The 14,126-nt window shown below is 42.8% G+C and overlaps 1 protein-coding gene across 9 annotated transcripts in view; it reads left to right on the top strand.

Annotated features, from left to right (window-relative positions):
* LOC133350269 (neuron navigator 2-like) overlaps positions 1-13,304 on the top strand; it is a 97,307-nt gene extending 84,003 nt beyond the window's left edge. For all 9 annotated transcript variants that reach the window (XM_061564436.1, XM_061564437.1, XM_061564442.1 and 6 more), the window contains 11 exons: positions 1,181-1,346; positions 2,708-2,808; positions 3,115-3,210; positions 3,678-3,846; positions 4,963-5,198; positions 5,868-6,022; positions 6,490-6,561; positions 7,041-7,237; positions 8,499-8,617; positions 9,020-9,223; positions 9,638-13,304. In XM_061564436.1, the coding sequence (XP_061420420.1) occupies positions 1,181-1,346; positions 2,708-2,808; positions 3,115-3,210; positions 3,678-3,846; positions 4,963-5,198; positions 5,868-6,022; positions 6,490-6,561; positions 7,041-7,237; positions 8,499-8,617; positions 9,020-9,223; positions 9,638-9,763 (1,641 nt within the window). In that variant the 3' untranslated portion in view covers positions 9,764-13,304. The remainder of the gene's footprint in view (positions 1-1,180; positions 1,347-2,707; positions 2,809-3,114; positions 3,211-3,677; positions 3,847-4,962; positions 5,199-5,867; positions 6,023-6,489; positions 6,562-7,040; positions 7,238-8,498; positions 8,618-9,019; positions 9,224-9,637) is intronic.
* The last annotated feature ends 822 nt before the right edge of the window (positions 13,305-14,126 follow it).

Here is a 14,126-nt window from a genome sequence, read left to right as displayed (position 1 = left end):
AATGCACTTTTGTAATGAAGTGAAGCTGTGTTGTTTGATTTTACTGTATTTAATTCTTATGTAATTGATTATAACATTCGGACCCTGGACGTGCCACCAGAGATTAATACTCATGAAAACATGTTTTGCCATTGTCCTGGATTAAAATCTCTCTTTTCTAATTTTCTCACACTGGAAAGTTTTAACAACAATACCCATTTCCTTATACCTGTACAGTAGTTGAATGCACAAGCGCATGATAGTGCGGCACTTACAATTACACACGACTCTCTCCGAGGTAGCTGCCGTGGGAAATCTCTCTGGGATATTTAACTCCTGGTTTTGGTCAATTGCGTAATCGTGCTCCACTCAGAACAATGCATTTGCATGCGGTGTTCTCCCCCTCTTGTGGGGTCTCCTAGCGATCGAGAGCTTGGGTCGAGGGCAGAGGTCGCAACCGGGTACCCGTTACCCGTACCCTACCCGATACCCGGCTACCCGTACCCGGCCGGGTACGGGTAGCCGTTTGCGACCCTGGTGCGGCCGGGTACAGGTACGGGTAGGCCGTGAGTCACTGGTGAGTCACGGTTTGTCACTCATTTCGGGTAGGGTACGGGTACGGGTAGGGAACGGGTACCCATTTGCGACCCTGGTGCGGCCGGGTACGGGTAAGGAATCAAAACCCGTTTGCGACCTCTGGTCGAGGGAGACGGCTGTCACTTGTTGGACGCGTCGCCTGTCTTGATGCGCAAACTCCAGCAAATTGCGCACTTCAGTTGGCAGTTGACTTTCGAAGTGGACTGCGACCCTCAAAGAAAAGGCGCCGCGGTCGCTCCCCCCCCACCCCCTCCCGTGATAGATGGATCGAACAAATCACTTGAGACGCCGGGATGGCAGCAAGAGCAGTTTTTTTACGTGAATGCTATCGCAAGAGGTTAACACACGTTTTGCGCAACAGTCCTCCGCTATGCGTCATGAATATTCCCCTCTTGTGAGATGTTTTTCTTCCCATAATACTCGCCAATATTTTGTACCCCAGAGGTGGCAACTCTACTCCTTTAGCCTGTCGAAAAAGTTGAATCGCCGTCGACGGTTACGTATCAATGTGACTTATTTTTAAAACCGACATTACGTTGCACAATGCACGGCAGCGGCAATTGTATTGCACTCACTGTGAGCTTTTTCTGTGCGGTGAGTGCAGAGCGAGATCGAGAAGCTCAAGGCAGAGAACGATCGCCTCAAGTCGGACGGGGGCGGCAACTGCAGTCGCGCCCAGTCACAGCTCTCCATGTCCTCCACGTCCTCGCCACGCCAGTCCGTGGGACTTTCCCAGCACAGCCTCAACCTGCCCGAGTCCACCAGCCTCGGTACTGCTCTGCACAGCCCCTCGCTCTCTTCTCTCAGTCCCGATGAGTCGTTTACCCTTCGCGGTTGTGGACTTCTCTGTTCAAGTCGCGTGATTATTTATTTTTTGTTGGGTTAGATCGCCTAAATATAAATGTGTCATTAAACCCTCCACGACCCGACGCAGCCAATCCGCAAGGTTTGTCACGTAAACAAAACGTGCAAATTCGTTACTCGTTGAGCCACACCGGTTGTATGTTGGAGAGTAAACCCACGACATTTACAATTCGAGACGTTTCGCCAGTAATTACAACCAGTCTCATCAGACGACATTCTAATGAGGCTGGTTGTAATGACCTCTATTGTGGACATACGGTGGTGTGCACTGAGGAGGTGGGGGAAACTAAATCAGCCCGTGTGCAATTGCTATCGGTGGATTGTTAACTTGCAGGGCTGTGAGAGATGGTGACGGCTGTGGATTGATCATTGCTGATGGTGTTTATATGAATGTGCATTATTTGTATCTATATTATACTTAATTTTGGCTATAAGGTGAGCAGGATATGGTTGTGTAGCAAAGATTCAATCTCATGCGCAGCTCTTTGAGTGTTATCCCTCTCATCATGCAGAGGTTTTCTCTGGGTATGCCACTTTACTCCTGCATGTCAAATAGTCTTTAAGGCAATTGGAGCCTTCTGAAAAATATAAATAACACTCAGTGAAGCTTTAATGGGAAAATTGCGTTTGAAAATTTTACCAAACCAGTGCCATCATCTTACCACCCGCCAACTGCGACTCCAACCACCATTACCACACCGCAAACGCTTCAACAACCATCACCAAACTACTCACAAACCAATCATGACCATCGGCTGTCACTGCCATCATTTAACCACAAACACACCACGACTACAACCACTACCGAACCACAACCGAAGACCGACTAACAACCAAACGGGATTATTTTTTATACATGTAAAAAAAACGATTATACTCTATCCTACGTGAGCGAAATGTTGACATTTTGGCCATTCATCGTCTAATTATGGTTCTGCTGCCCTCTATTGGTCAGACAGTAAATGCAACTTCATGTGTAGGTTCATTTCTAAGGATGTTAATGCCATGTTTACAACATCCCATTAAAATGTGGCTCCCCATCTGGCAAATAGATTTATTCGAGAGTGTATTCATAATTTTGTAACATTTTATCTTTTGTATGTGATTTTGTACATTCCCACCAAGTCTATAAAGTCTTCAAATTAACATGAATGCATACAAAATCCTATCGGCTTAAATAGATGCGTGAGAAATATATGTTTAATACAATGCACAACAGTGATTTATTTTTACGATTAATGTTTTTATCGATGTGCCACCTTTTCAGATATGCTGCTAGATGATGGCAGCGGGGATGGATCTACACGTAAGGACCGTCGCAATGTCAAAATCGTCGTTTCTCTGACCGACCTGCCCAAGCGTAGAGAGGTACAGACCAATCAATAGCTGTAGTACAACACACACACACCTGCATTTACACAGGTGGCCATTAAGCACTGTGCATCTACATGTATATACGGTAGTTTCTCCGCAGCCTGATTCTCATGCCACCTTTTGGCAATTTTTACGAAAAGAAAAAATTGGCGACATGCATCCAACCCAAAATGGATTACAACACCTGCTGCAAATGACCTTAGCATGCTGTCAGCCAGACAGTGTGAAAAATAACAGCTTTGCTCGTACGGTTTATTTTGTTGTCCTAATCCCAGGGGTTTGTTTGTTTTTTCTTTGAAGGACTCCAAGATCCAGGAGTACACCATTGGCAGTATTGGTGTCAGCGGGAAGACGAAGTGGGACGTGTTAGATGGAGTCGTACGACGTCTCTTCAAGGTACAGCCGCTATCGGCTGGGAGAATGGAGGTTGGGGAAAAAGTAGAAATATGTCGGAGAGGTGGGGGGGAGGTTGTGTAAATATGTACAAACAGAATTGCAATGTGCAAATGCAATCTACAACGGACACAATATCGTTCTTGCTATCACTACTGGCTCCATCCACTCTGCACTATAGGAATGTATGAGGGGACAATGAGACGAACTAAACACCCTTTCATAATCAACGATTTTTGGGTTTAGATCGCGTTATTTATAATAATATTGGTCGCGAAAGCCTACGTGTTAAACTAAACACCCTTTAGTAAAATAGGCAGCCCTTCGCACCTATTACTTCGTTCCATACATCATAGAGACAGAAGTGAGGTTTCAAATGATTTCTTATTGATGTCTGTCCGTTTGATTTTTGTTTCTGACGCTTTCCTGCCATGTGTCCATGTCCACGTACGTGCGCACCCTCTGCTCAGGAGTATATCTTGCGGGTGGATCCACTGACGAACCTCGGCTTGAGCACGGACAGCGTGCTGGGCTACAGCATCGGAGACCTTGTGCGTAGCCGCGAGTCCGACGTGCCCGAGCTGTTGCCCTGCGGTTACCTGGTCGGCGAGAATACCACCATCCGGGTGGCGCTCAAAGGTATGTGTGTATAACTTCTTTTGCATCGAACGTAGCCAACCGTGCTAATCGGAGGTGCGGGGGAAGGACAACAAACTTAACACAAAAAGCAGTTTTAAAGAAATGAGTTTTCAATCTAGATTTTAAAAAAGGTATGATGTACCTTGCGTGAGTCTGCTCTAGATTTCAAAGCTGGTTTAACACACACCGCACTACGATCCCACGTTCGATTCTTGGCCACGGCGAACCGAGTGATATCTGAACTAGTCCTGGGCTTTTCCTACCTTTACCCAACCCACACTGACCAGCTTGGTGAAGTAAGGTCAAATAACACCCATTACAGGAACAGCATGAGGAGGCCTTTGTTACGTATTACATTTTGAGAAGATTCACTGACGCCGCAATGCTTTTCTTTTTGTTCCAAATCTATTTACACACACACACATTAATCAATGGCACCGTGTACGCCCTGGTTCCCACTGCTCTCTCTGTCGCTCGTCAATATGACTTTACAGGTGAAGATAAAAATGAGCTTTAGATTTGAAGCTTTCGTGACTGCAAGGATTCATATTCTTAGGTTTTTTCGGTAAAGTCACGGAGGTAAAAAATTAATAAAAGTAAAAATTAAATAAAAATCACGACGTTTCGGAAGCAACACAAGCTTCCGTCTTCAGGTGGAACAGACACAGCACGATAGCTGTATCAAGTGAGCTCTCACTTGATACAGCTATCGTGCTTGATACAGCTATCGTGCTGTGACTGTTCCACCTGAAGACGGAAGCCTGTGTTGCTTCCGAAACATCGTGATTTTTATTTGATTTTTATTTTACTTTTATTAATTTTAATTTTTTACCTACGTGACTTTACCGAAAAAACCTAAGAATATAAAAATGAGCCTTCACTGCTCGCACTGCAGCACAAAATATAATTTATTCTGGTTAACTTGAGCTCTTACTGAAGCTACTCGTTAACAAGTTACTTCAACACTTCTGGTTTCATACGAATATTTTCTTTCTTGTAGACAATGTCCTAATGAACACAATTCCATGGGGCTGGAAGATAGTTAATAAAATGCGTTAACTTCCACGCACCGATGCATTTGTTGTGAGTGATGTCAACGTTTTGTTTGCCCTGCAGGCATGGTGGAGCACAGTCTGGACAGCCTGGTGTTTGAGACGCTAATCCCCAAGGCGACACTGCAGCGCTACGTGTCGCTGCTCATGGAGCACCGGCGCATCATCCTGTCCGGTCCGAGCGGCACGGGCAAGACCTTCCTGGCAAACCGGCTCGCAGAGTTCATCGTGCAGCGCTCGGGGCGTGACGTCACCGACGGCGTTATCGCCACCTTCAACGTCGACCACAAGTCCAGCAAGGTCATTTGCTCGCCGGTTTTTTTTGGCACTTTAAAAAAAAAATGTTTGCAGTGTTATCGGGCGTGCAGCAGTTAATCGATTTCAATTTTTTTCTTATGCTCGCGATTACACGCACAATGTATCATGCGTGCAAGAATCGATTACCGCCAATTTAGCACGGTTGGCTACGTATGGTGAGAAAGAAGTTATACATACTTTAGATGTGTATATATTGTGATGCCTACAGCCACTAACAGGGGCACTACATTCCCCACAATGTAAACACATGATTCTTGAATTGAATCGCGACCCTGGATTTTGACGGTTTGTCTAATCATGAGAGACAAATCATTTGCATACCTAAATCACAACTTATGTTACTCTTTATGCAGGACAGTGTTAAATAAGCGTGCATTATAATATGTGGAGGAGCAGTGGCGTTGCGCTATATGCACTCTGCTCTGAACCGGGCAGCCTAGGGGTCAATTGCCGGCCAACATCAGTGGCACACAATGTCTGAACTGGTATGAGCTCCCCCCAAATCTCCAACCCCAAACTGACCAGTGTCGTGAAGTATGACCAAACGACCCCCATGACCGACACAAGAAGTTCAACATGCATATACACATCGATCCTGTTAGAAGTGAATTTCTGCAACTATCACTGACAAGAGATGCACGTGGCGGACAGGAGTTGCGGCAATACCTCTTAAACTTGGCGGACCAATGCAACAGCGAGAGCAACGCAGCCGACATGCCGCTGGTGATTATCCTCGACAACCTGCACCACATCGGCTCGCTGGGCGACATCTTCAACGGCTTCCTCAACTGCAAGTACCAGAAATGGTCAGTAGCGCAAGCCCGCAATTAATGTCACATTGCACGCAGTGCTTGCATAAAAAAAATCCATCGTTGTATTCTTAATTGTATGCTCCCATGCCCACGCTCGCCGCATCCAACAACCTGCACAAATCAGCGTGGTAAAGTTTGGTCGAATATCCCCCATGGTGTGTGTGGGGAGGCCCTCATCGAGCAATAGATTTGCAAAAGGGGGTTTTACATGCACATGAAGATGTGTGATTTTACCACTTAAGTGAGTGTCAACAGTTTAAACATTGTTAACTATGCTTTATAATTGCAGTGCAAAGTCACGGATGATCTTGTTTGGTCTAATGCGACAATGCTGCAGCTTTTACCGCGTGAGATTCAGTTATAGTCTTGAGGATGGGGCTCTAAGGCTTTACTATTACGTTTAAACAGCACTTTAATGTCGCAGCGTTTAATATGATTGTTGTTGCTGAATCACATTGCAGCCCTTACATCATCGGCACCATGAACCAAGCCACGACGTCAACGCCAAACCTACAGCTCCATCACAACTTCAGGTGATGGGGGAGATGTTATAAGATGAGCACATGCACTTGAGAAATGTATGAGAAAACAATTCTGAGTGCAACAATGCTTGTCAACAATCACCATTGTTATTCCTTTTAATGGAGGGGAAACGATCATAACTGCAAGTAATTGTATTCGTTACAATTTTTTTTTATTCTGTAAATAAGGGTGTATAGATTTGGATTAAGGGTGGCCCTGGAAGAGCGCATGTTATTAGTTTGACAGTTATGCTTCTCTAAACAAAATCAATGCTGAGCTGCTTGCGGGTTCAGAGATTCAGAGGTCAACGGGACCCCACCCTGCAACTTGCATACGTCTCGGATAGAGAAAGGGTTCATTGGCATTGTTTGTGATCATCACTCATTGTTGAAGTATACTTCTCCCCATATTCTTTCGAACATGCAGCGAGTTCCTAAAATGTGCCAATGACCCGGCAACACACTAACTGCTGCCCTCCTTCTCTTGTTAGGTGGGTGCTGTGTGCCAACCATGTGGAACCCGTCAACGGGTTCTTGGGACGTTTCCTGCGCAGAAAGCTCATAGAGACAGAGATACAGAGCAGCTCTCGGAATAATGACCTCATCCGCATCATGGACTGGATGCCCAAGGTGTGGCAGCATCTCAATCGCTTCCTGGAGGCCCACAGCTCTTCCGACGTCACCATCGGTGAGACCACAAGCCTAACATCTGTTTTCACTCTTTCGTTTTAAAAGTCTAATTTATATTTGCAGCCAATCGCTTTACAATCTGTACTAATAAAATGGAAATAGCCTCGCGATGATTATAATTGTGGTTGAAGCGGTTAAAGTGACTTTCAGTGCAGTGAAACGGCTTGCCACTTCATCATTGGAACCTCATTTGCCAGTAAAAAATAAGATAATTGTTTTTTACCCTTCTATCTGGCAACAAAACTGACACCTTTTTTGTAAGGAGTCATGTTTACATAGACCACAATACCTGCAGTAATAATTGCATTATAATTGCATTATGACTGCAGGTATTGTGGTCTATGTAAACATGACTCCTTGTAAAAAAGGTGTCAGTTTTGTTGCCAGATAGAAGGGTAAAAAACCAATTATATTTTTACTGGCACATGAGGTTCCAATAGTGTAAATGCTTACCCCGAGCTCTCATACTCTGATGGTGCATTGTCTTTGAGTTGTGCGCCTTTTGGCGTCATCTGGTCCAACCCATGTGAGACTAGGCTCTAAGGAAAGCTGTCTCGGGTGTGGACCATTCAACTTCAAGGACAGTGCACATTATCAGAGTTATGTTTTTTGTTTGCATTATGACTGCAGGTATTGTGGTCTATGTAGGCCTGCCACTTGTTGCAGAGGTTCACGGTTCAAAGCCAGCCACCTCCTTGATAAATACTGCATGGGTGTTGTTAACCTTTGGTACACGGCATCTGCTTCACGATGGACATCAAACACCCCGCGATGTTACGTGAAAATGAGTAGGACGTGTGCTGGTGACACGGTCCAAATTCCTCACGTTTTAAAATTGCTCATAAATCACCAGATTGGGTATAGCCACGTAGCAACATTGCCCACAGCTATGAAACTACAACAGACGATACTTGTACGCAAAACACAATGCCTTGGTGATAGCCTTTCGTAATGAGAATAGTGTAAATACTAAATCTATCGTCTTGGTTCTTTCGGTAAAGTCACGTAGAAGGGAAATAATAAAATAATAAAAATAAAACATAATAAAATAATTCTCACGACGTTTCGGCCACAACGCAAGCAGCCGTCCTCAGGTGAAGAATGAAACACCACCAAAGCTTGGAGTGTATATTTAAGCTGGGTTGGAGAGGGCAAGAAGAGCACCTTGACAAAATAAGTTGCATATCAAGAGGAATTTAGCATATTTATGGGAAATGGTTTGATGGTTTGATTGTTATGTTGTGTCCATGGTTATGCAGGTCCTCGGCTCTTTCTGTCCTGTCCGATGGATGTGGGCGGCTCACGAGTCTGGTTCACCGACCTGTGGAACTACTCTATCATCCCTTATGTTCTTGAGGCTGTTCGTGAAGGCTTACAGGCAAGTCTCTTAACAATGGTACACATCAGGGATAACATTTCTAAATGTACAAATAAACTTCAACTAATACATTAATTTACATTGTAAATGTGTATTTGGAATTTTTTAAACACACATGGAGCACATAAACACCAAATGAGATCCGTGTACAGCATTCATGTTGGTCACGTTAGTTGTTGCAAATAATGTGTTTTTCGTTAAGAAGAAACTTTATTTGGAGGAAAATCCAATTAGTTTCCAATAATTATTGCCTGTGACTCTCATTAATAAGTAAGTTAGGTTGCTCATGACGCACATAATTGCCGAGTTCCGCACCAATGTTCTATGAAAGTCACGATTGGCAGGCAGGGATGGATTTCGAGGAGTGTTCAACGTGGCCGCCCATCCGTCCCTGCCTCACAGTTGTATGGGCGGCGCTCGGCTTGGGAGGACCCTGCCAAGTGGGTGATGGAGACGTATCCGTGGGCGTCGACCCCACTGCAGCATGACTGGCCTACGCTGCTCCAGCTGAGGCCCGAAGACGTGGGCTTTGACGGTTACACATCGGCACGGGAGGGCAGCACCTCCAAGCCAGCTCCGCCCAGTGATGTGGAGGGCGACCCGCTGGTAAGTTATGGGTATTGCAGTACCGTACCGTATTATACGACCAAAGTTGAGTGCGTCTTAAAATTTGGTAGGTGTGTGTGTGATCAGATTTATATAACTTAATTTACACCGGGCAAACACTTAGGGGTATGTCTTAATTTCAAAAGCAATCTTATAATCTGGAGAATACTACAATGAGGGCAGCACAGAAAAATATATTATTGTACTGTACTTCTAAGCTCTGTCTGTGCTTCCCCACCTTCAACTCACACTGACTAGCGTGGAATAATATTGTAGTCGGTACAGTATGGGGAGGCTCATATTGCAATGGTTTTGACAAAAAGGCTGTGCGTGTACAAATACTGCTTTATATGAATGTCATATACCACTCTGCATTTTCTCTCATTGTTCTCTGCCCCCCGTTTCCCAAACTAGATGAACATGCTCATGAGACTACAAGAGGCTGCGAACTACTCAAGCCCCCAGAGCTGTGACAGCGACTCTAACAGCACCAGCCACCACGAGGACATCCTTGACTCCTCGTTTGAGTCCACGCTGTGACCCAAGCATCCTCCACGCGAGAGTCATGTGCTTCCGACAAGTGGCATACACCAGCCTCCACAAGACGCCGCTGCTGAAGATGTTGCAGTCAAGTGTGTAGTAATGGATGGAGGTGATGGAGATATTAGGATGATCAAAGCACCATGGAATCATCACGATCTGTTGAATATTGAGAAAATGTCCAGAATTTTGAACATTCGTTGGAGATATTCTATGGCTCCATTTGGGAGCTGCATTTACGGGAAAGGTTCTTTGCGTTACGAAAATGCACAGAAATGCTACTTGGCATGAAAAAAAAACAATCTTCACTCGAAATCATGGACACATAAATACATGCCAATACACAAACACAAGACACCACTTGTGGTGCAATGGAAACGCCTCTGAATACCCCTGGGTCCCCATATTCAGTGCCGCCAGCAATTTATTGATATTCCCGAGGCATAAGGCACCTCGTTCAAGCACGAAGCGACTTGTGTCCTGCAGAGAGATTGCATTTGCAATGCATCAAGACAATTTTGTGTAGTCACATCACTGGATGACAGTTGAATCAGAACTGCGTTTAAAGTCAAAGAAAATTACTTGTCAATCGACAAGACAATGTTTTTAGCCTTTCATCAGTTGTTATGTTGATGGTATTCCTTGTGGAAACTGTGTATTGCAATAAAAGGAAACAATACAAATGACAAGAATCTGATAAAAAAATTAGTATTTCGGCAAAACCTTAACTTGAATCTGCCGATTGATAACAAATCTAAGACTTTACCTATGCAGGAACTGGTTTGTGCTGCTCATGGATCATTTACACTGCTTGCTGAGAGTCTCAAGAAAGGCTTGTGAAGCCAACAAATGATTTTGTTGTTTTTTCTGTCGACAAAGCTGGATATATTTTGCACATGTCTGCAATGACATGCTCGTGGAAGTGCAAGACGCACGGTGCTACGCCATCCTTGTCCGTACGATTACTTGGCAGAATATGTTTTTGCCAAATTCCACACGTTTGCCAGGCCTAAGCACAAAACAGTGTTGTCCTCAAAATGAGTGCCAGCATTTGGTTCTGATGCCTGTGCAACAGGTCAGTGCTTTGTCTTCAACAAAATATACAAAGAAGTGAAGTCAGAGGACACTTTTTACAGGTGATAGAATAAATACCTGAAAGTATCTCAATATTAGAAATGTGTTCTCTGCATTACCAAGAGAAGTTTATGCTGTTGCCACAGTGTTTTATAAGATGTGATTTTTTTCCTATTACTTTACTTCATCAAGGATGTTATTGTAACAATAATTTATGTTGGTGCTGACACACAATGCCTTACTCTTGCATATGAATTGGTCAGATCTTACCATGGTACCTAACTTTTCACATACAGTTGATCGGCACAGAAACCTTGCCCGTGTTTGATCAACAACTGCTTAGAGCGATGGAATTTCCAGCCTTCTATTTTGTTATGTTTTGTAAATAAACTACAGCCTTTTGTTGTTTTTTTAATTCACGGAATATCCATAAAGCAGACAAGTGAAAATGTTGTGACTACTGAGGCTGTTTCAAAATTACATAAAACAGTTGCTGTCCACCCCACTTGCATATTTCAGCTACTATATATAATGTTATGCTTTGTTTAAATGCTGCTGGCAACAAGGTGTATTACTTTTCAAAATGGCTTTATGTTCTGAACAAATGTTAAAATGTGAAGCATCTTGGTTCTTTAGTGAGAGCACTATGCTTTTATGCAATTAATTAGCTTAAAGATTACTATATCAACATTGAGTGCCCTTAAAAAGGTATTTTCAGGAAATGTGTCTGCTAAATGAAAGAGTTGTTTAATCCCTTTAAAATTGGGACATTTAAAAACAAGCACAATAGAAAAGTACAAAGTATCCTTAAATCGCTTTCTTGACACATTTTGTTTGAATAAATTCCGAGAGCTGATCTCTTAATTGTACACAAATTTAAACAATTTTCGTAAAAGTGCACAACATTGCAGTATCATTAACGCAGTGACTATGAATGGTTACGATATTTTGATGTGAAATGTTTGTTACGTATTACAGTTTACCATGTTGTATAGCACACAGCCTTGCTTTGAAGTCACTTCTTCAACTGGATAGCTCCAAATCTTAATGCGGAAAAGAACAATTGTTGACGTCAAACAGCAACGGGGGAGTGCATGTTGTGGCATGCATGTAAATTGTAGGCTAATGCTTGGGGCTATGTTGAGTGCTGATGCAAAAAAACTACTTTAATTATATTTTACATGTTTTAACTTGACAAGCACACACCGCAGTACATTTGATTGAACTCCGAGTTATGTAATTGGAAGACGTAAAACTATCCATTTCCTGAATGGCAATCGACATGTAAAAAAACAAACTTTTTTTCCATCTCTGATACGTTTTCCGATTAGAAAAGGGGCCGTCCATAAATTACGTCACGCACCTAGGGGGGGGGGAGTCAGACATTTGTGACGATGTGTGACGAGGGGGGGGGTTTGATAAATGTGACGTCACATCAAATTGCGCAACTTTAAATATAGACAACACGTTCTACTTCATTAAATAGACTTTTTGATAAATGTTTTCTCCTACAACAACATAGTGCAGCGGCACATTAAATACGCACTACAATGACAATAGTTTAAAGCGATTTGAAGCATGTTTTATTTGGGGCAGAGCTTTGTGACGTCATATTTGAGGGGGGTCTGACTTTTTGTGACGCCGTGTGACGAGGGGTAGTCAAAAATCGTCCAAAATCGCGTGACGTCATTTATGGACGGCCCCAAAGAAGAATTGCCAACTCGACACAACCTGTTATTAATAAGATACATTATAGTGTATATCTTATGGCCACTGATATTGCTTTCATTGCAGTATGATTGTATTTATTGATGTAATCAATGTTCAATACAGTGTTAAGCCACTCATATTTTTTCACTGAAGTTGTGAAAACATACTATGCAAAGACCACGCCATTGTTAATGCATATAGTATACATTTTATTTTAAGCCAAATTGAAGCCAAATTGTTGAACCTGCCATTTGAACAAACAATACCATGATATTTTTTGCGGTAAAGTATATTTTTAAAGCTTATATTGTTTTGACTCTGCTGATTGTCAGTGTTTACGGAACCTTGAGTTTTGTGCTTGAGGCTGAAACCCATGTTGTGCTGTTATGCTGTGTGAAAACCTGTGTATGTGGTGATGGTTGCAAATTTTGTGTGAATTTGTGGGCAAAAAAACCCTGCTTTATTCTCCTGTAAATTTTGCCATGTACTGTATTGTAACATAAAACCAGCTGTAAATAGGGGTGAATAGCGATAACATTTTGAAAGGTTTTATAGGCATTTTTGTAAACACTAGGGAGATAATCGGTATTTTGTGTAAGAAACAAATATCTTTTTTCTTTTCCTTGTTGCCGGTCATTGTGGAGGTGTTCTGTACTTGGAAATTTCAACAACTCTTTGGGGGTGGGAAAAAACGATGGACATAATATACCTGTCGTAAATTATTCCGTGTTAAAAATTAAATGCTATTTATTAATAATCTTGTGAGTTGTGACTTTCATTAAGGTGCATGCACCGATTGTTTTGGCTTTACCACATTGTGCAATGGACTGAAGGTTTACACAGGACAGTGAAACACCTTATCTACTACGGTCAAGGTAGGTACAATGTTCATGGAGATATAAATTCGCTGGTGAGCGGCATCACAATCCCATTACAATATCCGCGATAAAGAAATATAGCGTAATCCTGCCACGGAAACCCCCCTTATCTGTGAAAATGGAGAATGGATGTCTCCCAACGATAATACGTTTTCACGGATTGATTCAGGACCTCGGATTCTCAGATGAGAAGAGTCATTACAGTCTACGCGGAAGTCTAGCTATTTAAAAACAGCGCAATCCTGGTAAGTTTGTCTTTGTAGTACGTTTTCTAAATTGCCTATATTAGAGTTTACGGTCAATTCCAGTAGATTGTGGGAGAGTCACTTTGTGCACGTACAGCCTGTAATCCACTGCTGCTGGATAAAGGTCTCCCTGCACCTTGTGTGAGCCTCGTCAACCACGCTGGTCAATACAGATTGGCACGGTTAGCTACGTAGGTTGCGAACTAAGTTCAACATACGGTGCATATACTCAACATGAAGGCCTTTCAGAAAAAAACACCGTATTTCAACGCTGTGTGCAAAAATCCCAGTGGGATGCAAGTCAAATAATAACAACCATAAGACAATTATTCTTTGGTTTTTTCGGTAAAGTCACGTATAAAGATACAATAATAAATTAAATAATAGAATACGACATTTCGATTGCAACACAAAGTCGTATTCTATTATTTAATTTATTATTTGATTATTAATTTA

Source organism: Lethenteron reissneri, chromosome 33, assembly GCF_015708825.2.
Source record: "Lethenteron reissneri isolate LAM-NWPU_2019-01 chromosome 33, ASM1570882v1, whole genome shotgun sequence".
Taxonomy (NCBI): Eukaryota; Metazoa; Chordata; class Hyperoartia; order Petromyzontiformes; family Petromyzontidae; genus Lethenteron; species Lethenteron reissneri.
This window is presented reverse-complemented; position numbering and strand designations above follow the sequence as displayed.